We start from the raw sequence: 27,454 nt of genomic DNA, 5'->3' as shown, positions 1-27,454 counted from the left end.
GGGTTGGCGTATTTCGAGATTAGGTTTTGTCACTCCGATTGTCGGAGAGGTATCTCTGGGCCCTCTCGGTAATGCACATCACATAAGCCTTGCAAGCATTGCAACTAATGAGTTAGTTGCGGGATGATGTATTACAGAACGAGTAAAGAGACTTGCCGGTAACGAGATTGAACTAGGTATTGGATACCGACGATCGAATCTCGGGCAAGTAACATACCGATGACAAAGGGAACAACGTATGTTGTTATGCGGTCTGACCGATAAAGATCTTCGTAGAATATGTAGGAGCCAATATGGGCATCCAGGTCCCGCTATTGGTTATTGACCGGAGACGTGTCTCGGTCATGTCTACATTGTTCTCAAACCGTAGGGTCCGCACGCTTAACGTTATCGATGACAGTTATATTATGAGTTTATGATTTTGATGTACCGAAGGTTGTTCGGAGTCCCGGATGTGATCACGGACATGACGAGGAGTCTCGAAATGGTCGAGACATAAAGATTGATATATTGGAAGCCTATGTTTGGATATCGGAAGTGTTCCGGGTGAAATCGGGATTTTACCGGAGTACCGGAACCCCCCGGGAGCTATATGGGCCTTAGTGGGCTTTAGTGGAAAGGAGAAAGGGGCAGCCCAAGGTGGCTGTGCGCCTCCCCCCTTCCCCTAGTCCTATTAGGACTAGGAGAGGTGGTCGGCCCCCTCTCTCTCTTTCCCCTCTCAAGGAGTCCTATTCCAACTAGGATTGGGGGGGATCCTACTCCCAGAGGGAGTAGGACTCTCCTGGCGCGCCTCCTGTGGCCGGCCAGCCTCCCCCCCTCTAGTCCTTTATATACTGAGGTAGAGGCACCCTAGAACACACAAGTTGATCTACGTGATCTATTCCTTAGCCGTGTGCGGTGCCCCCAGCCACCATATTCCTCGATAATACTGTAGCGGAGTTTAGGCGAAGCCCTGCTGCTGTAGTGCATCAAGATCGTCACCACGCCGTCATGCTGACGGAACTCTTCCCCGACACTTTGCTGGATCGGAGTCCGGGGATCGTCATCGAGCTGAACGTGTGCTTGAACTCGGAGGCGCCGTAGTTTCGGTGCTTGATCGGTTGGATCGTGAAGACGTACGACTACTTCCTCTACGTTGTATCAACGCTTCCGCAGTCGGTCTGCGTGGGTACGTAGACAACACTCTCCCCTCTCGTTGCTATGCATCACCATGATCTTGCGTGTGCGTAGGAAATTTTTTGAAATTACTACGAAACCCAACAAGTTGATGCTAGTTGGTTTACTTGGTGGAAGATTATATGTTCAGATCCATTATGCATATTAATACCCCTCTGATTATGAACATGAATATGCTTTGTGAGTAGTTACGTTTGTTCCTAAGGACATGGGAGAAGTCTTGCTATTAGTAGTCATGTGAATTTGGTATTCGTTCGATATTTTGATGAGATGTATGTTGTCATCCCTCTAGTGGTGTCATGTGAACGTCGACTACATGACACTTCACCATTGTTTGGGCCTAGAGGAAGGCATTGGGAAGTAATAAGTAGATGATGGGTTGCTAGAGTGACAGAAGTTTAAACCCTAGTTTATGCGTTGCTTCGTAAGGGGCTGATTTGGATCCATATGTTCTATGCTATGGTTAGGTTTACCTTAATACTTCGGTTGTAGATGCGGATGCTTGAAATAGGGGTTAATCATAAGTGGGATGCTTGTCCAAGTAAGGACAGTACCCAAGCACCGGTCCACCCACATATCAGATTATCAAAGTACCGAACATGAATCATATGATCGTAATGAGAACTAGCTTGACGATAATTCCCATTTGACGATAATTCTGGACTTGCAATTATCTCATGAAGCAATTGATGATTTCTAATAGTTTTCTTTTGTCTGAGGTGACATTTTTCCTCCATGTATTTTTAAATCTGGACATTGATGATTTTCTGGTTGTTTCCCTTTGTGCCGAACTTACAATTGTATCTCTCGTGGTTATATTTATCTCTAGTTATTTTATGACTTTATGCACATATACTCTTCTGCTATACTTATGCCAACTCAAAAATGTGTAATTTTAGTTGTGTGTTTTTGTGGACCTTACTAATGCATCTGAATTCAATTTTACAGGATGACGAGTGGCTTCCACCCCCCAAATTCTTAGAGGTTCTGCAGAACTTCCACTGCCTATTGCAAATGAGTCTAAACGTCCATTGATTAGATCTGATCGGGACACATGAGTTATCATTTAATCCATGCATTATTGTTTGGCACACCTTGAGGTGTTTGACATATTACACTATGAGATACCTTGGGATGTGTTTAACTTATATCTATTTTCTTGTGCTAGGCACTGGTTAGAATTACATACATTGAGGAAAAAAATGTGAGAAAGCCAAATGGTGTGCTAACAATTCTGTCCAGACTACAGCGGAGAGTAGCCTTGGTGGTCTGCATAAGTTTCTTATGGTGTGTAAAGCCATTTGATATAGCTTTCTAATTTGTATCAAAAATTTCAGACCATCGCATCCCTTCAAGGAATTCAAGGGCCTGAGATTCCATGTATTGTTATACCTCCACCTCCAACTTTTTCAACATTAACCTCTTCGTCTCCGATCTTTTCTCCGGAAATGGTGTGTACATATTTCTTTCGAAGGCAATAACACCAGATCGGCCAAATAAGAAAAGAAAAGGAATAGGTTGCACTATACAGCAAATGTGTATCCGTTTTTTTGTTGCTATTGTGTTGAAGCTATTTGGCCCACACAATATGTTACAACTAATCACACAACAGCCTTGAAGCTATGGTACTACCTCTCCTATGTGCTCTTCTCTAGGTCCTTAATTGAAAAGGAGGAGGCATTTGTGGTATTTGTAGTAGCTTGAGCCTTTTCTATCAATGTACATTAAGCTAGAGCAGTCCAGGACATTTCAGTGATGTGTTGCTTACCATCTTTATTAAAATATGTTAAGTACATTGTAAGAAAAAATACACACAAAAGGGTTTTCTTAGCCATGGTTCAATTGCTACATAGGGTAAATCTTTCCGTTCATTATGAGCATTGTGTTGTTTGATGGCAAACTTTGTGATGCAAAATTATATATAACAATGCACGCCCATCATCGCTACATAGTTTAACATCTATCTTGTTGTTGAATCAACTAAGGATTTTTGTAGTCATTATTTATAATTTGATATTTCAAGATTCTTAAAAGGACATTTCTGCAGCCCTCCACTGGTGAATCAACTAATGGTGCTGAAAATATGAATAATACATCACGTGGAGCAGAAGATGGAATGTTTGCTGGGTTGTTTGACGCAAACTGGAAATTTCTCTCTGCCTGGTGACGAACTACCTCCTTTTTGAGATGTCTCTTGCGGTGGTGAAGGAAGTGGCATAAACTTTTTGCGTTGATTAATTGGAAGCCAATGCTTGTTACTAGGATATGCATACTTAATTAAGTGCAACCTGACACTTCTCGTCTTGGCCATGCACATGCTAATGGTTGTGATCTCTTGGATCAGTGACTTACATGATTCATAGTGTGTGACAATCCTAGTTAGATGACACTTTGTGAAGTGTAGGGTACTTTTGTAAGCTCCTGGTTGTTGTCATGTAAAATGATGAGGGTTAATATATATGTGTGTGTGTGTATGTGCGCGCGCGTCCCTTTTGTGTCTTCAACTTTCTGGAGTGATTATGTAGAATTATTATACATTTGTGCAAATACAACGAAAGTGTGTGTTTTTACCATACTATTTATAAGTAATGATTCCTTAGGGTTCCTAAACTCAAGGGGTTGTATGGGTTAACATTCACTGCCGTTATAGAAGATTTCCCTGGGGAACAAAGTGAACCCAAAGGAAACCTACTTTACACGTCAGTGGGGCTGGCCTCATGTCGCTAGTTTCCCTAGAGTTCGAAACCCAAGGGAAAGTAGATGTTACCTAGGGTATACCTTGGACACCCAAGGGAAACCGAGATTCCCCCACCACTGAATCCCTAGGGCGATTTCCCTAGGGTATACACTAGGGGAAATGGTTTCCCTAGTGTTTTTGCCCTTTTGCTTAGGGTATTAGGCCCTAGGGCTATTTGCAGATTCTAGTAGTGATATAAGAGTTTGTCCAAGCTTGTTCTTTGCTACAAAAAGGATTGTGCCATCTTGCTGCACCTTATTTACCTTTATTACTTGCTACTCGTTACAAATTACTTTATCACAAAACTATCTATTACCGATAATTTTAATGCTTGCATAGAATACCTTACTGAAAACTGCTTATCATTTTCTTCTGCTCCTCGTTGGGTTCGACACTCTTACTTATCGAAAAGCTACGATAGATCCCCTACACTTGTGGGTCATCATGCAGCGGGCCTGATGGCGGCGGTGGATGGCCGAGAAGGTGGTGCAGCAGTCTCGGCGGCGGCCCGACGATCGCCGGTGATGGTATGGGCGTCCAACGGCTTCTGCTCTGGCGTGTCGGCCGGTGAAGCTTCAGGCAGCTGGCTCCCACCACCGTGACTTGGGATATATGGGAAGATCAATCTTCCCCTGTTGAAGAAGATGGGGTGTTCTTTGGGTGAGACCCTAAAAACTATTGGGTATAGAAAAACCGTTGGAGTGCAATTTTTGTATCAACTTTTCCTATAGCTAGATTTTATTAGGGAAAGTAGAGATGGTGGAGATGCTATTAGTTGGAATCACCTAGTTAGTTAGGCCAAATCCAAGGCGCACGCGGATTTTGTCTGCTTTTTATCCTTTTGGGTTAGCTGTAGGCACGACGTCCGCCCTTGTCCGCGCATTTCTGGGTAGTGCGCCCAACAGCTCGTCCCATTTGGTCCCCCTCATTGGTTTTTTTTGTGCCATTAGACATTATATGCATATTAATCAAACAAATAAAATAAAACATTGCACATGATTAAACAAATAAGTCACCTAGTTTTACAACACAATAAATAAAAAAACTCATAGTTTACAACCAAATGAATTTAAAATTGTAGCAAACAGATTGAAATAAAAAGAGCAGATATAAAATTTTAAAAAAAGAGCAGATACATCTATTGGTTTCCTATGTGATTCCACATATGCTCACCAAATTATTTTGGAGTTGAATGTGAGTTGTCCAATCATGCATTTCATGATGAAATTGGATGAACCATGCAAACTTATCGCTCCATACTCAGGCTCAATGTTTTCACCCTGGAAATTCCATCCTCAATCAAAGATGTTGTCATCACACTCATCCTCTATGGTCATGTTATGCATTATCACACAAGCAGTCATCACCTCCCACATCCTCTGTTGGCTTCACGTTCTAGCAGGGTGTCAAAGAATAGCACATTGAGATTGGAGCACATCTAAAGCAAGCGTCGGCGTCGCATCCTTCCTATCACTCTCTTGTTTTTGGGCAAACATAGCGCTCTTCTCTCTTCCAGGCTTGGAGATTGTCTTCACAATAGTTGACAACTAAGGATAGATACTATCAGCTAGGTAGTATCCCTTGTTGTATTGGTGGTCATTGATCTCAAAATTGACATGTGAGGAGTTGCCTTCTGAAAGCCTAGCGAACACCGGAAAGTGCTGAAGCAGGTTGATGTCATTGTGAGAACCTGCCATGCCAAAAAAAGAGTATCAAATCCAGAGATCTTATGATGCCACGGCTTCACGTATCACTGTGCAAGCTTTAACATGTCCCTTATATTGTCCCTACCAAGCAAATGGGCAGTTCTTCCACTTCAATACATACAATCTATGTTATCTACCATTCCCGAAAAGCCTCTCGATTCATTGATCGCCAACAACCAGGTTGTATCGTAGCATTTGGTTCTCTCAAGTACTCCGAGTCAAACACTGCAACCACAGCTTTGCAGAACTTGTACAATGACGCAATGCATGTGGACTCACTCATGCAGACATACTCATCCAGGAGACCATCGGGAATTCCGTGTGCAAGCATACGAACAACTACTGTACATTTCTGATAAGAGGAGAACCCAACCTTTCCAAGGGCATCATACTTGCATTTGAAGTAATCATCATACTCCACCACTCCCTCCCACATCTCTCTCATCCAGAACCGTCGCTAGAAAAGCTTGAGAAGGAATAGTGGGTTATTGAGCCAGAAATAATCGCTATAGAGTAGGCAATGGACACTCTCTCTATTGCGATTCAACCCCGGAGTATGGCCCAAGATCGATCCCATAAACCTTGGCCGCTGCCTAGCAATGTGTTCATTGACAATCAAAGTAGCTATCACAGCATCATCATCATCGTCGGACGATTCTTTGGACGATGGTGAGCATATGAAGTTGTCGTAGAAAAAACTCATCCGAGCTGTCCACCATGATGAAACCGTACCTCACTGGACCAGGATCGGAGTGGACAAGCCTCGACTGAGTCGGGCAAACGGTCGAACACCTTGCGGCCGACGACGGGGGTGGGGCGGTGACATGTCGTGGCCGATGAATGGAGCCTCCTTGGCTCGTCCATGATGAAACCGTACCTCACTAGACGAGGGTGGGCGTGGACGAGCCTCAGCCGGGTCGGGCAAACAATCGAATACCTTGCGGTCGGCGACGGGGGTGGGGCGGTGACATGTCGGGGCGATGAATAGATCCCTCCTTGGCCCATTCACGGAGACAAAGGCAGCAGGGCTGTAGAACCCTACGTCATGCGGCACTGACCTTGGGTAGCATGGGTTGCCGGCGGTGGTCGGGGAGTAGGCAGATCGTGGATGCGACGGCCACAACAATGACAAAAGTGGGCGGTGATGGATGCAGGAGCAGTGGGGCCGTCGGTGGATGCGGCGATGGACGGTGGCGCAAAGGTCGAAAGTGGGCGACAGCAACAAGGCAGGGGAGGACGCGCGGGCGTTCGCTATGTGCCGGCGCGGGCACAAATCCAGCCCAATTTTCTGCCTGAAATGGGTCGATGCGAAAAAAAACAAACGTCCATTTATTTACGTTGGTGCATTGGACCGTGTGTTTTTTTTTCACGTGGACTCAAGCAGACGAAATGGGTCGGCGCGTTGAAGTTTTGGCCTTATACGGGGTAGTGGCTCATTCGGCCAGCGCAGGGCATCTTGCCCGCGATCTCACTCGGTTATTTCGTTTTGCAGTGGTAGATTCAAGTCAACGGTCGTTTCCCCACCGGTGCTTCGAACGGACGACAGTGCAGACAAAAACGTCAAAAAGGGGCGGAAATTGCGCAGAAGATTCTTTTTCTTTTCTTTTTCTTGGGATTACGATTTGGACCAGACGACGGCAGCCTGCAAGAACGAGGAAGAACTGACGGAGAAGACAAGATGTCAGGCTTTCTCAATTACCCTCGCGCGGCTTCTTAATCATCAATCACGGTTATGCCGACGCGCCGACGAACAAAAACATTACGAATAGATGTCAGGCAGTTCGTTAACAACGGCATGTCGCGAGACCAATGCTAACCCCAAACAAACAAAAAATGAATTTTTTGAAACGGAACAAACAAAAAATGTTATTACGAAGGCAAATTAGAATGAAACATGTGCCACAGAAGAACAGGAAAGAGAGCGAAGGAGATTGAAAAGGCCACTGCTAGGCGGCCGCACCCTAGCTGCAGGATGCCATTGGTTTTGGCCGTTCGATCTAGCGAAAAAAAAAATGATTCGTCCCCGATCTTCTTCTTCCTCGCGCATCTCACGCTCGCGCAGATCCCCGCATCTCCGCCGTCTCGCACAGCTCTCCTCTGGTGCCTCATCTCCCCTCCGATGGCCTTCCTCGTCACCGATCCGCACCCTCGCCGGCCTTGTCTATTTCACCGAGCCTCTCTCCGAGACAGTGCCCAGATCGTTACGCCTTTCGTGCGGGTCGGAACTTACCCGACAAGGAATTTCGCTACCTTAGGACCGTTATAGTTACGGCCGCCGTTCACCGGGGCTTCGGTCGCCGGCTTCCCTGTCATCAGTTCACCAACTTCCTTGACCTTCCGGCACTGGGCAGGTGTCAGCCCCCATACATGGTCTTACGACTTTGCGGAGACCTGTGTTTTTGGTAAACAGTCGCCCGGGCATGGTCACTGCGGCCCCCTTTTGTGAGGGGGCACCCCTTCTCCCGAAGTTACGGGGCTATTTTGTCGAGTTCCTTAGAGAGAGTTGTCTCGCGCCCCTAGGTATTCTCTACCTACCAACCTGTGTCGGTTTCGGAAGCGCTCATCCCTTGCTTGTTCTTGAGCGCGCAAGGCGCTCAAGACGCGTAGCGTATGTCAAGATAAAGTTAATCAATCCGTATGACGGCAGGGAGCGGAGGCAGCTTCAACTCAAGTGAGGAGCAAGCTTACCTCGGGCGGGTAGATTGATCGGCTCCTTCATATCTCGGGGCAACATAGGACTGATGACGGGGTGGGGCGCGCAGTGAACTGGGTTTTCGAATCCTATCTCTCTAGGGAAAGGTATCTTTTTTCAATTCGAACAACGGTATCCCTACCTGGCAAACTATCCTCGTTTTCGAAGTCCCTAGTTTTGGCTGTTTATACAGGAACAAATTAATCAAGTTTCTACTAAAACAGAACTCTAGACAAATCTTCTTTTTCTGCAGCATTGCTTCTATGATCTTAGGAGCACTGGCCGTCATGGCCCAAACGAAAGTCAAAAGACCCATTTCTTCCGTTATCTCATAAATAAATAAATGATTGGTCTTTAAAAAGAAGGAACGGCCTTTTTGGCGACTGGGAGATCCTATAAAATGAAGAGCGTTTCGTAAACCCTGTCGACTTGTTTTTCAATAGTAAATCACAGGCTGAAAAACAAAGGGCAATGAATCAGGTCCGACAGCGGGTTTTCCAACAGGCGGCGTCGGCTTGACCCTGTCTTCTCTCTTGGTCGGGTCGGAGGCTAAGTTTCTCATTCAGTGGTGAGGTGTTCATAGAAAGCAAGGCCTCGCCCAACGAGTGGCGGATTTGGTTTGGATGGGGTCTCGCTTAGGCAGTCCTCGTCGTTGGTTCCCACTCTCGCTAGTCCTCCTCGTCGCTACCTCGACCCATGCAACACCTGCGGTTGCAGCTCTCATCGGCTCTGGTTGTAGCTCCGCCGCCGCCCCTCGCCGTTGATACTCACTGAACGGAATTGCGTCGACGACTCCCACCAGCCAATCACGCCATTGAACGGATGTAGCAAAAAACTTATCCGATCATAGTAAAACCTGACAACGGTTGCAACAAAAAAACACCGTCACCGTCACCGCCGTCGCTAGGTCGCAGCTCCTTTTTGATGGATGTAGCAAAAAAGATCGCCGGTGGTAGCAACAACCAAAAACGGGTGCAGCAAAAACGCCCTCGTCACCGTCGCAAGGTCGCATCTTCTGCTTGATGGATGTAGCAAAACACTGCGCCGGTAGTAGCAAAACAAGACTACAGTTGCAGCATCATTTTTGTGTTGGAAGCATAGGATTGCGCGAACGACGGCCACCAGTAAAACAACATTGAATGAATGTAGCAAAAAACATCGTCGTAGTAGCTAAAAACAACGACGGTTGCCAAATTGAAGCTTTTTCCTTGCCGGTTGAAACTTTTTTCAAGGTTCAAAGTTTTTCTTCCACACCTATTTGAAGCTTTTTCATGCTTGAAGCATACTCCTTTGTCGGTTGAAACTTTTTCGCACACCGTTTGAAGCTTTTTTGCATCTGCCGTCGCCGGCCACAAGTTCACTGTCGTTGGTTGCAGCACGTTACTCTGACAGTAGTAGCTGTTTTTGTTGCCGGTCGTAGCTTTTCACAGTGTAGATTGCAACTTTCCTCATCTCCCGGTTGCAGCTGTTTGTTGTCATGGGCCACAAAACTACACGCTGAAGATTGTAGCAAATAGCTTAGTTTAAGTTTAGCCTTTGTTTCCTCTGTGCTGCATCTTCTTTAAAGATTCATCCAATGGAATCCCAACTCCCTTTCTTTTGGATTTTCATGTGGTTTCCTCTTCCTCGGTTTCTGTTTTCTTATTCGGGATCTTGCTTTTCATGGTTCTCATCTCTGCAACTCACGATTTTCGCGAGAGAACCAAATCCAAGTTGGTGAAGATCATGATTTGGGCTGGCACGGGGATCGTTTGATCGATTTCCTTGATTTGATCGCTACTTAATGGGCGTGCGCTCAAAGGATACAAACAGGGATTCGCAAATAGCGCCACTGGTTGTAGCAAAAAAATGATCTAGTTGTAGCAAAAATCAGCTGTGTTTCCAACTCGCTTATTGGTTGCAGCAAAAAACAATAGCGGTTCCAGCTTTGGATTTGGCTGGTTGAAGCAAAACAAAATGCTAGTTCCAGCATCGTTATCTGCTCGCTGGCATCGCAACCTTCACTGTGGTCATCCATGGAGACTCTTCGTCTCCGGCACCAGTGGATACCAGATGCAGCACCCCCCCCCCCCGACCCTGTGCATGTCGTCTTCAGCACCACAAGTCGTCGGCCGTGGGGTGGACGACGACCTCGCCGGCGAGATTGGGCTGCGACGGGGTAGGGGTCGATGCAGGGGTAGACGGGGGTGGACGGCGGCCTCGCCGGCGTGCTGGGGATTGTAGCGGCAAGAACGGGGAAAATGCATGTGTCGCTGGGAAAAAGTAAGTGGACAGAGAGAAGGATAAGTCGAGCTGGCTCATCTCTTGTGGGATCCCGCGAAGCAGGAGTGCGCGTGAGCGGGCGACCGGCTGAAGGTTCAGCCGGCGCGCCGTCTCCAAACGTTTCCCGATTAAAAACGACTAGTGTCGCATGAGCATGACGCCGTCGGCACCATCTGACCACGGATACGATTTTGTTTTCTTCTGAGCTTTGGATACGATATTCAAGAACAAAATAACTATTGTTTTATTATTATTCATACGTCAAAATAGAGCCGTCAACCCTAGGTGAAACCCAGCGCGTTGAGGGGCTCTTGGGGGCGTCGGCGAAAGTTTTGGCGAATCATGTCTCCTCACATGTCCTTTTTCTTCCACTTAATCATTTTCCTCACAAACTTTTGGTTGGTGTGGGATGTGGCTGAAAAGATGCCCTCCCCATACACTCCTATTTCAACCGGATGAAGCATTTGGTCCTCCGAGAAGTTTGGTTCGATGGTGTTCTTGGGGCTCCAACGGCTTGAGATGCTCTTAAGGTTCGGGGTGCAAGGTGGGCTGTCAGACACAAACACCGCGAGGGAAGGATGTCCACAGCACAGCAGAGGCATCAGCGAGACACAAACAGGAGCACCGGGCGGCAGGCAATTTGGTCTGTGTTGGACCAAGCAAAAGGATAAAAATCTTTGGCTACATGAAGAAGGGGCCATGGCAAGGGTTGAATGAAATCAAATGGTGCGGCCAAATCGACTAACACCCAGTCGTTTTTCAGGCAAAGATTGGAGCTATGCGTCTGCCCACCTTGTGCCAAACGAAAATATTCCCATGGATATGCCCAAACAAAAATATGGCATTCTAAGAGTATTACCGCACACAAAGATTCAACCTGACTGCCTCTGCACAGCCGCTAGCAAACTTAACTGAGGCTGCCACTGGAACAAAATAGACAGTAGGTGGTGATTTGACAGAAGTTTCCAGCACATGAAATTTATCTTTGGATGTCTAATGTGAAAAGGTGTACAGGTACAACTGCTGAATGGCCAGTACACAGTAGTTTCCTACTAAATGCAATATTAGGTCACAAGTACTTCAATAACAATTAAGGACTTGCGTAATATAGAAAGCAAGAATGCATCACATCTTGGAGATGGCAAGACATTCCCATTCAGAGACTAAGCAGTGCAGGCAGCAGGCAGAAGACGGAGACGGAGACTATGCAGTGTAGGCAGCAGGCGGAAATATACTCGTTTTGTCGAAGATAACAAATGAAGCACGCAGATGAAGATGAAGTTGAGACTATGCAGTGCAGTGCAGTGCAGGCAGCAAGCAGCAGGCAGACTATGCAGACTGCGAAGAACATGAATGCCGAGAATAAAGCCGATGAAGTCCGCACAACTCTTTAAATGGATTGACTCTCACTGAAGCCGAGAATAAAGCCGAGATGAAGTCCACAAAACTGTTTTAAGTGGACTCTCGGTGAAGCCGGCCTCATCAAATTCCTTGATGCTCAACTACAGAGCGCAGCTCAAGGCCCATTTTTCACCCTATGAACAGGATGTAGATTTAGTTTCACTTGAGTGCTGCACGGTCAATACCTTGCTGACTCCTGGTTCTATATACAAAATCAGTGATCCGGTTACTTTAACAAGTTGCACTTGTCAGCACATCCAAACTTATCAATTTGAGATAAAGAGATTACTAATTTTGAAGGCAGCTCTTCAACGAAGAACATCAGAGGCATCGCAGGCAGGGACTAATGCAGGATGCACGAAGCAGTAAGGGCGTGCGAAGAATGAAGAGCGAACAACAAAACCACGAAGACAACAACTGAAGAGCCGAAGTTGGCTGAGTCGTTTAAGCAGAAGTGCAGGACGATGCCTTCTTAACACACAGAAAGAAAGGTAATAGATCTCAGTTGCATACCACATCCACCACATAATTTTTTTAATGACAGAACATAAACTATAGATAAAGTTGAAACCTTAACCGAAGTCAAGAAGTTGACGTCAGGTCTCAGTACTCCTAGCAGGCAGAGCTAAAGAGTAACTTCTCTCAGAGAACATGCATCGGACACGGGCTTCAGGTCTAACTCCGGCTGCGGCGATACCTGGGAGAGCAGTCCAGTATGAGATTGGGACACAATAATTAGGTGATATTTCCACAGAATCTGCATTTACCCTTTAGCATCAGGAGAATCGTCCCTGGCACGGACTGGTGACTTGCTATAGCTGCGACCACGGGCTGGGGCTGGAGAAGCACTGCGGCGTCTTGGAGAGCGATCACGAGGGCTGTAACTTCTGTTTGCAGAGTAGTTAGTTTCTAAGAGTTCATTCCTTCAATCATAATCCTAGGCATATAATGAGCACAAAGTAGAGAAGCCTCACATAGCCAAAAATAACAAAAAGTAAAAGACCAGGCACCCAAGCTTGACATGGTAGGTAGAAGAACTTATAAAGAACAAGCAACCATTTTTGACATAAACAGTATGCAAGGAAATGAACAACAAAGCTAACCTAAACAATTGAGACTTATAACTTAATGCATTAACAAAATTTGTTACCTTCTGCCATAGCTCGGACTCCTGCGGTACCTAGGACTGTGGCTGCGGCTGCGGCTCCTGCTGCGACGCCTTCCACTGCCCAGACCCCCAGCACCAATACGCAGACGACACTCACGAGCAAAGTGCCCAGATTCACCACATTCATAGCATTTCATATCAGAACCACCACGATCACGACCGCCACCGCCGCCGCCACCACGACCTCCACGGTCACCACGGTCATTGCGAGACAGCTCAACCCTCCATCCATTCTTGCCTATTAAAAGAGAAACCATACTTCAGATTACAATCTACGGTCATGGATGAGAAAACAAAGTGTGCATCTGAAAAAGCAAAGTTCATGATCTAAGAACTCGAAAAGATTGGCTAGTGGCTAGGATGTGTATAATCTAAAAGAAAAGAGATTATTTACTAAGTTTCAACCATTGAAAGCTTGCTTCCTTAACTCAAAAGAGGAGCAAAAAAGACTGCAAGTTCTACATGTTTTTGCTAATCAGACATTTGCCATGAAAATCAGATCCAGGAAACAAAGAAATGGCGTAATGTCCTGCCCAAGAATCAAACAAGCCTCCACAAGAGATATGGTTACATTACCATCTAGATCACGAAGTGCATCCTCAGCATCCCGCTTGTCATCAAAATCAATAAACGCAAAACCAGGTGGCTTACGTGCAACCCAGACACTACATTGAACACAACAGTCAGTCCAACATGTCAAGAGATAGAGAAATTCTTAATCTACACCAAGCCATTGAGTATTTACAAAGGAACAACTGATCATCTCATCAGCTGAATGATACAGGCCTCCACCTCAAAAGATATTTAGTGCTGAACCATACCATTTTGAAGGAAAAAAGCATTCAAGGTTCAGACACGCTTAAATAAGCAGCATGTCTCGGTGGTCCAAAATCTCAATTTAAAAGTCCATACTTGTACGTCAGAGATAGGAGTTCTTAAGCATGTTATGTTCTGATGTTCATTGGTGAACGAGCATACCCACAGCACAAGCACCGCTAGAAGTAGAAAGCATTTCACTGGATAGTTGGACATGTTTGAACATACAAGTTACGAAGATCAAACATGAATGAAAATAACTAAATAACAACTTCAATTGTAAACAACATAATTGCTTCAAAGATCTAGCATCCCTTTATAAGCATAATCGCTGGCATACATGATTATCATTTTGCTTCAAAGATCCAACATCACTTTATAAGCACTGGCATGCATGATTATCCTTGGCAGTATACAATAAATGAATTCACGCATCAAAAAAATTCCACATAAAGAAAATACTGCAAAGGCAAATTATAATGAAACCGACCTTCGCAAAACTCCAAACACACGAAACTCATCTTCAAGTTCCCCAGCAGTCACCCGGGCATCCAAGTTGCCAACGTACAAGCGGGCCATGGTGAACAAATCCCTGGGTTTAGTAAAGAGAGGAACCAGTTATAATGAGGACACCTCTCCCAGAGGTATATGAGCAACACTGCAGGAAAGGCCGACAAGATTCTATACACTTCTAGATCACCAACTGCGTATCACAGTGTATGTAAGCCTAGCAAGCAAATTTCCCAAACTATTTAGCGAGAGCAGTCGTGTATAGGAAAGAAAATTCCTATCCAGACGAAACCGCAACAATATCCAACGCCCAGATCTGAAATCTGAAGATCTGGGGAGTCCCCTTAACACCAATTCGACTACAGCCCTAACTAGAACTCCGCGAAATTTCGACATCGAGATACTGCCTATCCTCGTGCGGAAAACAAACGCAAAAACTGAGGGGGGTGATTCCACGAATATTTCGAAGGATCCCCAAAACACCCAATCGGGAGGAATTGGTTTGAATCCGTAGAAAACCGCCGAGACCAAGGAGCTGTGAAATCAAGCCGACCAATCGCCCATCTAGCTCGGAACTTCGCGACGAGGCGGCCGTAACAACTGGCCGACGGGTTTCTAGGGTTCCGAAACTGGACGCCATGGAGGGTTAGGTACGGTGGAATCAGATGGAATCCGGGAGTATAGGGTTACCTGCGCCGACGAGAGCCGGGAGCTCCGTGCGTAGGGGAGCACGGGCGAGCTCTGCGTCGCGGCGCGGAGCGGCGGCGACGGCGGCGGAAGCGAGGCTTCCGGGTTCGCGTGCGGGAGAGAGAGGGGCCGGTGGTGGTACACGGATGGTTCGTTTTATTTATTTTTTGTAAGGGATATGTGTGGACCTGGTTTGAGGCGTGCACTGGCGGGCGCACTGGGCTAGTAGGCTTATTGGGTTGGGCTGCACAATGCATCGTATTACCATACTTGAAGGGAAAACATCACTACAAAACACTTGGAGGAAAAAAAAACAGCATGCTTTAAAAAAATGGAATGTCTATTTAGCATTTGACTGATTTTTAGTTTGATTTCATTCAAATTTCCCGACAAATCAAGTCTTGACATATGTATGTCTCGATACCATCGAGAAATTGTATGTTTGCATTTCCAAAAAAACGGATCGGACTGCTAAAAATCTGACTCGGTTCTATGCTAACCAAAACAAGGCCACGTAACTATCACAAAAGCATCTTGGACCCGTCGCTCACGCTCCTTTCCTCATTCCTGGACCACAAAGCATCTGACAAAGAAAAATAACAAAATCAGGAAACAGTTGGCGACTCCCAGGCCCCTCCTTCAACTTGTATCCTGATGTCGCTTGAACTACGTCGGTATTTCCCCAATAAGGAAGGGTTGGTGCAACACAGTTACGATAGGTATTTTCCTCAATTATGAAACCAAGGTTACCAATCCAGTAGGAGAACCAAGCAACCGCTATGTAAACGGTACCTGCACACAAAGAACAAATACATGCAACTCGACGCTTATGAGGGGTTGTCAATCCCTCTTAGGGGTAACTGCGTAGGAAATTGTCGAGTTGACGGGATAAATTTGTGATAGATTGGGTAAATAGATCTTGATAAAACGCAAAATAAAATAAATAATAAAAAAGGGCAGCAAGGTATTTTTTGGTTTTTAGAATAATAGAACTGAAAATAAAAGCAAATAAAAATAGATCTCAAAGGCAAATAATAGATCGGAACGCAAATATGATAAAGAATAGACTCGGGGGCCGTAGATTCCACTAGTAGCTTCTCTCAAGAAATAGCACACGGTGGGTAAACAAATTATTGTTGGGCAATTGATAGAACCTCAAATAATTATGGCGATATCCACGCAATGATCAATATATATCCATCACGTTCAAGATTAGTAGACCGACTCCTGCCTGCATCTACTAGTACTACTCCACACATCGACTCCTATCCAGCATGCATCTAGTGTGTAAAGTTCATGAAGAAACAGAGTAATGCAATAAGAACGATGACATGATATAGACGAGATCTATTCATGTAGGAATAGCCCCCATCTTGGTATCCTTAATAGCAATGATACATGTGTGTCTTGCTGCCCCTTCTGTCACTGAGAAAGAACACCGCACGATTGATATGTCTCCAATGTATCTATAATTTTTGATTGTTCCATGCTATTATATTATCCATCTTGGATGTTTTATATGCATTTATATGCTATTTTATATGATTTTCGAGACTAACCTATTAACCTAGAGCTCAGTGCCATTTCTGTTTTTTTCTTTATTTTTTAGTTTTACAGAAAACGAATACTAAACGGAGTCCAATTGACATGTTGATACGTCTCCGTCGTATCTATAATTTTTGATTGTTCCATGCCAATATTCTACAACTTTCATATACTTTTGGCAACTTTTTATACTATTTTTGGGACTAACATATTGATCCAGTGCCCAGTGCCAGTCCCTGTTTGTTGCATGTTTTTTGTTTCGCGGAATATCCATATCAAACGGAGTCCAAACGGGATAAAAACCGACGAAGATTTTTTTTGGAATATATATGATTTTTGGGAAGAAAAATCCACGCGAGACGATGCCCGAGGGGGCCACGACGCAGGGGGCGCCCCTGACCCTCGTGGCCACCCCGTAAGGCGGTCGGTGCCCTTCTTTCGCTGCAAGAAAGCTAATATCTGGATATAGATCGTGTGAAAATTTCAGCCCAATCGGAGTTACGGATCTCCGGGAATATAAAAAACGGTGAAAGGGTAGAATCTGTGAACGCGGAAACAGAGAGAGACAAAGACACAGATCCAATCTCGAAGGGGCTCTCGCCCCTCCCATGCCATGTAGGCCAAGGACCAGAGGGGAAACCCTTCTCCCATCTAGGGAGGAGGTCAAGGAAGAAGAAGACGAAGGGGCCCCCTATCCTCTTCTCTTCCGGTGGCGCCGGAACGCTGTCGTGGCCATCATCATCATCATCACCGCGATCTACACCAACACCTCCGCCATCTTCACCAACATCTCCATCACCTTCCTCCCTCTATCTACAGCAGTCCACTCTCCCGCAACCCGCTGTACCCTCTACTTGAACATGGTGCTTTATGCTTCATATTATTATCCAATGATGTGTTGCTATCCTATGATGTCTGAGTAGATTTTCGTTGTCCTATCGGTGGTTGATGAATTGCTATGATTGATTTATTTTGCTTGTGGTTGATACGTCTCCAACGTATCTATAATTTTTGATTGCTCCATGCTATATTATCTACTATTTTGGACATTATTGGGCTTTATTATCCACTTTTATATTATTTTTGGGACTAACCTATTAACCGGAGGCCCAGCCCAGAATTGCTGTTTTTTTTGCCTATTTCAGAGTTTCGCAGAAAAGGAATATCAAACGGAGTCCAAATGGAATAAAACCTTCGGGAACGTGATTTTCTCACCGAACATGATCCAGCAGACTTGGACCCTACGTCAAGAAATAAAGGAGGAAGCCACGAGGTAGGGGGGGCGCGCCTACCCCCAGGCGCGCCCTCCACCCCCATGGGCCCCCTGTTGCTCCATCGACGTACTCCTTCATCCTATATATACCTACGTACCCCCAAACGATCAAATACGGAGCCAAAACCCTAATTCCACCGCCGTAACTTTCTGTATCCACGAGATCCCATCTTGGGGCCTGTTCCGGAGCTTCGCCGGAGGGGGCATCCATCACGGAGGGCTTCTACATCAACACCATAGCCTCTCCGATGAAGTGTGAGTAGTTTACCTCAGACCTTCGGGTCCATAGTTATTAGCTAGATGGCTTCTTCTCTCTTTTTGGATCTCAATACAATGTTCCCCCTCTCTTGTGGTGATCTATTCGAGGTAATCTTCTTTTTGCGGTGTATTTGTTGAGACCGATGAATCGTGGGTTTATGATCAAGATTATCTATGAAAAATATTTGAATCTTCTCTGAATTCTTTTATGTATGATTGGTTATCTTTGCAAGTCTCTTCGAATTATCAGTTTGGTTTGGCCTACTAGATTGATCTTTCTTGCAATGGGAGAAGTGCTTAGCTTTGGGTTCAATCTTGCGGTGTCCTTTCCCAGTGACAGTAGGGGCAGCAAGGCACGTATTGTATTGTTGCCATCAAGGATAACAAGATGGGGTTTTTATCATATTGCATGAATTTATCCCTCTACATCATGTCATCTTGCTTAAGGTGTTACTCTGTTTTCATGAACTTAATACTCTAGATGCATGCTGGATAGCGGTCGATGAGTGGAGTAATAGTAGTAGATGCAGGCAGGAGTCGGTCTACTTGTCTCGGACGTGATGCCTATATACATGATCATACCTAGATATTCTCATAACTATGCTCAAATCTGTCAATTGCTCAACAGTAATTCGTTCACCCACCGTAAAATACTTATGCTCTTGAGAGAAGCCACTAGTGAAACCTATGGCCCCGGGTCTATCTTCATCATATTAATCTTCCAATACTTAGTTATTTCCTTTGCTTTTTTACTTTGCTTTTATTTTACTTTGCATCTTTATCACAAAAATACCAAAAATATTATCCTATCATATCTATCAGATCTCACTCTCGTAAGTGACCGTGAAGGGATTGACAACCCCTTATCACGTCGGTTGCGAGGAGTTATTTGTTTTGTGCAGGTACGAGGGACTCGCGCGTAGCCTCCTACTGGATTGATACCTTGGTTCTCAAAAACTGAGGGAAATACTTACGCTACTTTGCTGCATCATCCTTTCCTCTTCAAGGAAATTCAACGCAGTGCTCAAGAAGTAGCAAGAAGAATTTCTGGCGCCGTTGTCGGGGAGTCTACTGTTGGAAATATGCCCTAGAGGCAATAATAAATTGATTATTATTATATTTCCTTGTTCATGATAATCGTTTATTATCCATGCTAGAATTGTATTGATAGGAAACTCAGATACATGTGTGGATACATAGACAACACCATGTCCCTAGTAAGCCTCTAGTTGACTAGCTCGTTGATCAATAGATGGTTACGGTTTCCTGACCATGGACATTGGATGTCATTGATAACGGGATCACATCATTAGGAGAATGATGTGATGGACAAGACCCAATCCTAAGCCTAGCACAAGATCATGTAGTTCGTATGCTAAAGCTTTTCTAATATCAAGTATCATTTCCTTAGACCATGAGATTGTGCAACTCCCGGATACCGTAGGAATGCTTTGGGTGTACCAAACGTCACAACATAACTGGGTGGCTATAAAGGTGCACTGCAGGTATCTCCGAAAGTGTCTATTGGGTTGGCATGAATCGAGACTGGGATTTGTCACTCCGTGTAACGGAGAGGTATCTCTGGGCCCACTCGGTAGGACATCATCATAATGTGCACAATGTGACCAAGGAGTTGATCATGGGATGATGTATTACGGAACAAGTAAAGAGACTTGCCGGTAACGAGATTGAACAAGGTATCGGGATACCGACGATCGAATCTCGGGCAAGTATCGTATCGATAGACAAAGGGAATTGTATAAGGGATTGATTAAATCCTCGACATCGTAGTTCATCCGATGAGATCATCGTGGAACATGTGGGAGCCAACATGGGTATCCAGATCCCGATGTTGGTTATTGACCGGAGAGTCATCTCGGTCATGTCTGCATGTCTCCCGAACCCGTAAGGGTCTACACACTTAAGGTTCGATGACGCTAGGGTTATAAAGGAAGTTTGTATGTGGTTACCGAATGTTGTTCGGAGTCCCGGATGAGATCCCGGACGTCACAAGGAGTTCCGGAATGGTCCGGAGGTAAAGATTTATATATAGGAAGTCCTATTTCGGCCATCGGGACAAGTTTCGGGGTCATCGGTATTGTACCAGGACCACCGAAAGGGTCCCGGGGGTCCACCGGGTGGGGCCACCTATCCCGGAGGGTCCCATGGGCTGAAGTGGGAAGGGATCCAGCCCAAAGTGGGCTGGGGCGCCACTTCCCTTATGGCCCATGCGCCTAGGGCTGGCGCATCCCCCCCTTGGGCTCCCTATATATAGTGAGGGTAGGAGGGCCTCTTGAGACACCCCTTATGCCTTTGGTGCAGCCCCTTCCTCTCTCCTAAATCCTTCTCCTCTCCCGTGGTGCTTGGCGAAGCCCTGCAGGATTGCCACGCTCCTCCACCACCACCACGCCGTTGTGCTGCTGCTGGATGGAGTCTTCCTCAACCTCTCCCTCTCTCCTTGCTGGATCAAGGCGTGGGAGACGTCACCGGGCTGTACGTGTGTTGAACGCGGAGGTGCCGTGCGTTCGGCACTTGATCATCGGTGATTTGGATCACGACGAGTACGACTCCATCGACCCCGTTCACTTGAATGCTTCCGCTTAGCGATCTACAAGGGTATGTAGATGCACTCTCCTTCCCCTCGTTGCTGGTCTCTCCATAGATAGATCTTGGTGACACGTAGGAAAATTTTGAATTTCTGCTACGTTCCCCAACAGTGGCATCATGAGCTAGGTCTATGCGTAGTTTCTATGCACGAGTAGAACACAAAGTAGTTGTGGGCGTTGATTTTGTTCAATATGCTTACCGTTACTAGTCCAATCTTGATTCGGCGGCATTGTGGGATGAAGCGGCCCGGACCGACCTTACACGTACTCTTACATGAGACTGGTTCCACCGACTAACATGCACTAGTTGCATAAGGTGGCTAGCGGGTGTCTGTCTCTCCCACTTTAGTCGGATCGGATTCGATGAAAAGGGTCCTTATGAAGGGTAAATAGCAATTGGCATATCACGTTGTGGTTTTTGCGTAGGTAAGAAACGTTCTTGCTAGAAACCCATAGCAGCCACGTAAAACATGCAAACAACAATTAGAGGACGTCTAACTTGTTTTTGCAGGGTATGCTATGTGATGTGATATGGCCAAAAGGATGTGATGAATGATATATGTGATGTATGAGATTGATCATGTTCTTGTAATAGGAATCACGACTTGCATGTCGATGAGTATGACAACCGGCAGGAGCCATAGGAGTTGTCTTTATTTATTTATGACCTGCGTGTCAACTTAAACGTCATGTAATTACTTTACTTTATTGCTAAAGCGTTAGCCATAGTAGTAGAAGTAATAGTTGACGAGACAACTTCATGAAGACACGATGATAGAGATCATGATGATGGAGATCATGGTGTCATGCCGGTGACAAGATGATCATGGAGCCCCAAGATGGAGATCAAAGGAGCTATATGATATTGGCCATATCATGTCACTATTATTTGATTGCATGTGATGTTTATCATGTTTATACATCTTGTTTACTTAGAACGACGGTAGTAAATAAGATGATCCCTCACTAAAATTTCAAGAAGGTGTTCCCCCTAACTGTGCACCGTTGCGAAAGTTCGTCGTTTCGAAGCACCACGTGATGATCGGGTGTGATAGATTCGTACGTTCACATACAACGGGTGTAAGACAGATTTACACACGCAAAACACTTAGGTTGACTTGACGAGCCTAGCATGTACAGACATGGCCTCGGAACACAAGAGACCGAAAGGTCGAGCATGAGTCGTATGGTAGATACGATCAACATGAAGATGTTCACCGATGACGACTAGTCTGTCTCACGTGATGATCGGACACGGCCTAGTTGACTCGGATCATGTAATCACTTAGATGACTAGAGGGATGTCTATCTGAGTGGGAGTTCATAAGATGAACTTAATTATCCTGAACATAGTCAAAAGGTATTCACAAATTATGTCGTAGCTCGCGCTTCAGTTCTACTGTTTAGATATGTTCCTAGAGAAAATTTAGTTGAAAGTTGATAGTGGCAATTATGCGGACTAGGTCCGTAAACTGAGGAATGTCCTCATTGCTTCATAGAAGGCTTATGTCCTTAATGCACCGCTCAGTGTGCTGAACCTCGAATGTTGTCTGTGGATGTTGCGAACATCTAACATACACATTTTGATAACTACCTGATAGTTCAGTTAAACGGTTTAGAGTTGAGGCACCGAAGACGTTTTTGAAACGTCGCGAAACATATGAGATGTTTCGAGGGCTGAAATTGGGATTTCAGGCTCGTGCCCACGTCAAGAGGTATAAGACCTCCGATGATTTTCTTAGCCTACAAACTAAGGAGAAAAGCTCAATTGTTGTGCTTGTGCTCAGATTGTCTGAGTACAACAATCGCTTGAATCGAGTGGGAGTTGATCTTCCAGATGAAATAGTGATGGTTCTCCGAAGTCATCACCACCAAGCTGCTAGAGCTTCGTGATGAACTATGATATATCAGGGACATATATGATGATCCTTGAGATATTCGCGATGTTTGACACCGCGAAAGTAGAAATCAAGAAGGAGCATCAATTGTTGATGGTTGGTGAAACCACTAGTTTCAAGAAGGGAAAGGGAACAAAGGGATACTTCATGAAACGACAATTCAGCTGCTGCTCTAGTGAAGAAACCCAAGGTTGAACCCAAACCCGAGACTAAGTGCTTCTGTAATAAAGGGAACAACCACTGGAGCAGAATTACCCTAGATACTTGGTAGATAAGAAGGCTGGCAAGGTCAATAGAAGTATATTGGATGTATTATGTTAATGTGTACTTTACTAGTACTCCTAGTAGCACCAGGGTATTAGATACCGGTTTGGTTGCTAAGTGTTAGTAACTCGAAATAAAAGCTACGGGATAAACGGAGACTAGCTAAAGGTGAGCTGATTATATGTGTTGGAAGTGTTTCCAAGGTTGATATGATCAAGCATCGCACGATCCCTCTACCATCGAGATTGGTATTAAAACCTAAATAATTGTTATTTGGTGTTTGCGTTGAGCATAGACATGATTGGATTATGTCTATTGCGATACGGTTATTCATTTAAGGAGAATAATGGTTACTCTGTTTATTTGAATAATACCTTCAATGGTCTTACACCTAAAATGAATGGTTTATTGAATCTCGATCGTAGTGATACACATGTTCATGCCAAAAGATAGTAATGATAGTACCACCTACTTGTGGCACAGCCACGTAAGTCATATCGGTATAAAACGCATGAAGAAGCTCCATGTTGATGGATCTTTGGACTCACTCATTTTTGAAAAGTTTGAGGCATGCGAACCATGTCTATTGGTGTATATGCATGAAGAAACTCCATGCAGATGGATCGTTTGGACTCACTTGATTTTGAATCACTTGAGACATGCAAATCATACCACATGGGCAAGATGACTGAAAGCCTCGTTTTCAGTAAAATGGAACTAGAAAGCAACTTGTTGGAAGTAATACATTTTGATGTGTGCAATCCAATGAGTGCTGAGGCATGTAGTGGATATCGTTATGTTCTTACTTCACAGATGATTTGAGTAGATGTTGACTATATTTACTTGATGAATCACGAGTCTGAATTATTGAAAGGTTCAAGTAATTTCAGGGTGAAGTTGAAAGATCGTCGTGACAAGAGGATAAAATATCTATGATATGATCATAGAGATGAATATCTGAATTATGAGTTTGGCACAAAATTAAGACATTGTGGAAATCGTTTCACAACTAATACAGCCTGGAACACCATAGTGTGATGGTGTGTCCGAACATCATAACTGCACCCTATTGGATATGATGCATACCATGATGTCTCTTATCGAATTACCATGATAGTTTATGGGTTAGGCATTAAAGACAACCACATTCACTTTAAATAGGGCACCACGTAATTCCGATGAGATGACACCGTATGAACTATGGTTTAGAGAAACCTAAGCTGTCATTTCTTAAAAGTTTGGGACGCTTATGTGGAAAAATTTCAGGCTGATAAGCTCGAACCCAAAGCGGATAAATGCATCTTCATAGGACACCCAAAATAGTTGGGTATACCTCCTGTCTCAGATCCGAAAGCAATAAGGGATTGTTTCTAGAATCGGGTCCTTTCTCGAGGAAAAGTTTCTCTTGAAAGAATTGAGTGGGAGGATGGTGGAGACTTGATGAGGTTATTGAACCGTCACTACAACTAGTGTATAGCAGGGCACAAAGAGTTGTTCCTGTGGCACCTACACCAATTGAAGTGGAAGCTTATGATATTGATCATGAAACTTCAGATCAAGTCGCTACCAAACCTCGTGGGATGACAAGGATGCGCACTACTTCAGAGTGGTACGTAATCCTGTCTTGGAAGTCATGTTGCTACACAACAATGAACCTACGAGCTATGGAGAAGCAATGGTGGGCCCGGATTCCGATAAATGGCTCGAGGCCATATAATCCGAGAGAGGATCCATATATGAAAACAAAGTGTAGACTTTGGAAGAACTACTTGATGGTCGTAAGGCTGTTGAGTGCAGATGGATTTTAAAAGGAAGACAACAATGATGGTAAGTGTCACCATTGAGAAAGCTCGACTTGCCGTTAAGGTGTTTCCCGACAAGTTCAAGGAGTTGACTACGGTGAGACTTTCTCACTCGTAGCGATGCTAAGAGTCTGTTGGAATTATATTAGCGATTACTGCATTATTTATGAAATCTTGCAGATAGGATGTCAAAAAACATTGTTTCCTCGACGATTTTCTTGAGGAAAGGTTGTATGTGATACAACCGGAAGGTTTTGTCAATCCTGAAAGATGCTAATAAGTATGCAAAGCTCCAGCAATCCTTCTAAGGACTGGAGTAAGCATCTCGGAGTTGGAATGTATGCTTTGATGAGATGATCAAAGATTTTGGGTGTATACAAAGTTTATGAGAAACTTGTATTTCCAAAGAAGTGAGTGGGAGCACTATAGAATTTCTGATGAGTATATGTTGTTGACATATTGTTGATCAGAAATGACGTAGAATTTCTGGAAAGCTATAGGGTTATTTGAAAAGTGTTTTTCAATGAAAGCCTGGATTAAGCTACTTGAACATTGAGCATCGAGATCTATAAGGATAGATCAAAACGCTTAATGGTACTTTCAAATGAGCACATACCTTGACATGATCTTGAAGGTGTTCAAGATGGATCAGTCAAAGAAGGAGTTCTTGCCTGAGTTGTAAGGTATGAAGTTAAGACTTAAAGCTCGACCACGGCAGAATAGAGAGAAAGGACGAAGGTCGTCCCCTATGCTTAAGACATAGGCTCTACAGTATGCTATGCTGTGTACCGCACCTGAAATGTGCCTTGCCATGAGTCAGTCAAGGGGTACAAGAGTGATCCAAGAATGGATCACAGGACAGCGGTCAAAGTTATCCTTAGTAACTAGTGGACTAAGGAATTTTCTCGATTATGGAGGTGGTAAAAGAGTTCGTCGTAAAGGGTTACGCCGATGCAAACTTTGACACTAATCCAGATTATTCTGAGTAGTAAACTGGATTCGTATAGTAGAACAGTTATTTGGAATAGCTCCAAATAGAGCTGGTAGCTACATCTAGGAGATGACATAGAGATTTGTAAAGCACACACGGATCTGAAAGGTTCAGACCCGTTGACTAAAACCTCTCTCACAAGCAACATGATCAAACCCAGAACTCATTGAGTGTTAATCACATAGTGATGTGAACTAGATTATTGACTCTAGTAAACTCTTTGGATGTTGGTTAACATGGCGATGTGACCTGTGAGTGTTAATCACATGGCGATGTGAACTAGATTATTGACTCTAGTGCAAGTGGGAGACTGTTGGAAATATGCCCTAGAGGCAATAATAAATTAGTTATTATTATATTTCCTTGTTCATGATAATCGTTTATTATCCATGCTATAATTGTATTGATAGGAAACTCAGATACATGTGTGGATACATAGACAACACCATGTCCCTAGTAAGCCTCTAGTTGACTAGCTCGTTGATCAATAGATGGTTACGGTTTCCTGACCATGGACATTGGATGTCGTTGATAACGGGATCACATCATTAGGAGAATGATGTGATGGACAAGACCCAATCCTAAGCCTAGCACAAGATCATGTAGTTCGTATGCTAAAGCTTTTCTAATGTCAAGTATTCATTTCCTTAGACCATGAGATTGTGCAACTCCCGGATACCGTAGGAGTGCTTTGGGTGTGCCAAACGTCACAACGTAACTGGGTGACTATAAAGGTACACTACAGGTATCTCCGAAAGTGTCTGTTGGGTTGGCACGAATCGAGACTGGGATTTGTCACTCCGTGTGACGGAGAGGTATCTCTGGGCCCACTCGGTAGGACATCATCATAATGTGCACAATGTGATCAAGGAGTTGATCACGGGATGATGTGTTACGGAACGAGTAAAGAGACTTGCCGGTAACGAGATTGAACAAAGGTATCGGGATACCGACGATCGAATCTCGGGCAAGTATCGTACCGATAGACAAAGGGAATTGCATACGGGATTGATTAAGTCCTTGACATCGTGGTTCATCCGATGAGATCATCGTGGAACATGTGGGAGACAACATGGGTATCCAGATCCCGCTGTTGGTTATTGACCGGAGAACGTCTCGGTCATGTCTGCATGTCTCCCGAACCCGTAGGGTCTACACACTTAAGGTTCGATGACGCTAGGGTTATAAAGGAAGCTTGTATGTGGTTACCGAATGTTGTTCGGAGTCCCGGATGAGATCCTGGACGTCACGAGGAGTTCCGGAATGGTCCAGAGGTAAAGATTTATATATAGGAAGTCCTATTTCGGCCATCGGGACAAGTTTCGGGGTCATCGGTATTGTACCGGGACCACCGGAAGGGTCACGGGGGCCCACCGGGTGGGGCCACCTATCCCGGAGGGTCCCATGGGCTGAAGTGGGAAGGGATCCAGCTCAAAGTGGGCTGGGGCGCCACTTCCCTTATGGCCCATGCGCCTAGGGTGAAGGGGGGACCCTAAGGAAGAGTCCCAAGGAGGGAAGGCACCTCCTAGGTGCCTTGGGGGGGAGGGAAACCTCCCCTGGCCGCCGCCCCCTAGGAGATTGGATCTCCTAGGGCTGACGCACCCCCCCTTGGGCTCCCTATATATAGTGAGGGTAGGAGGGCCTCTTTAGACACCCCTTATG

At 44.9% G+C, this 27,454-nt stretch overlaps 1 protein-coding gene across 3 annotated transcripts; it reads right to left on the bottom strand.

The window, feature by feature from the left end:
• Positions 1-12,387: 12,387 nt before the first annotated feature.
• Positions 12,388-15,367, bottom strand: LOC125515039 (serine/arginine-rich splicing factor RSZ21-like). Of its 3 annotated transcripts, none has more exons than XM_048680457.1 (7): positions 15,159-15,313; positions 14,449-14,550; positions 13,719-13,807; positions 13,125-13,380; positions 12,742-12,861; positions 12,546-12,671; positions 12,388-12,445 (listed from the first exon to the last, which is right to left on the bottom strand). In XM_048680457.1, the coding sequence occupies exons 2-6, from the start codon at positions 14,535-14,537 to the stop codon at positions 12,650-12,652; spliced, it is 576 nt and encodes a 191-aa protein (XP_048536414.1). In that variant the 5' UTR covers positions 14,538-14,550; positions 15,159-15,313; the 3' UTR covers positions 12,388-12,445; positions 12,546-12,649. The 3 variants fall into 3 exon arrangements, with proteins under 3 accessions (XP_048536414.1, XP_048536412.1, XP_048536411.1); XM_048680455.1 differs by having other exon boundaries at positions 12,388-12,442; XM_048680454.1 differs by having other exon boundaries at positions 12,388-12,671; positions 15,159-15,367.
• Between the last annotated feature and the right edge of the window lie 12,087 nt (positions 15,368-27,454).

This window comes from Triticum urartu, chromosome 6 (genome assembly GCF_003073215.2).
Source record: "Triticum urartu cultivar G1812 chromosome 6, Tu2.1, whole genome shotgun sequence".
NCBI lineage: Eukaryota > Viridiplantae > Streptophyta > Magnoliopsida > Poales > Poaceae > Triticum > Triticum urartu.
The sequence above is the reverse complement of the archived record's forward strand: the minus strand, read 5'-3'. Positions and strand labels throughout refer to the sequence as shown.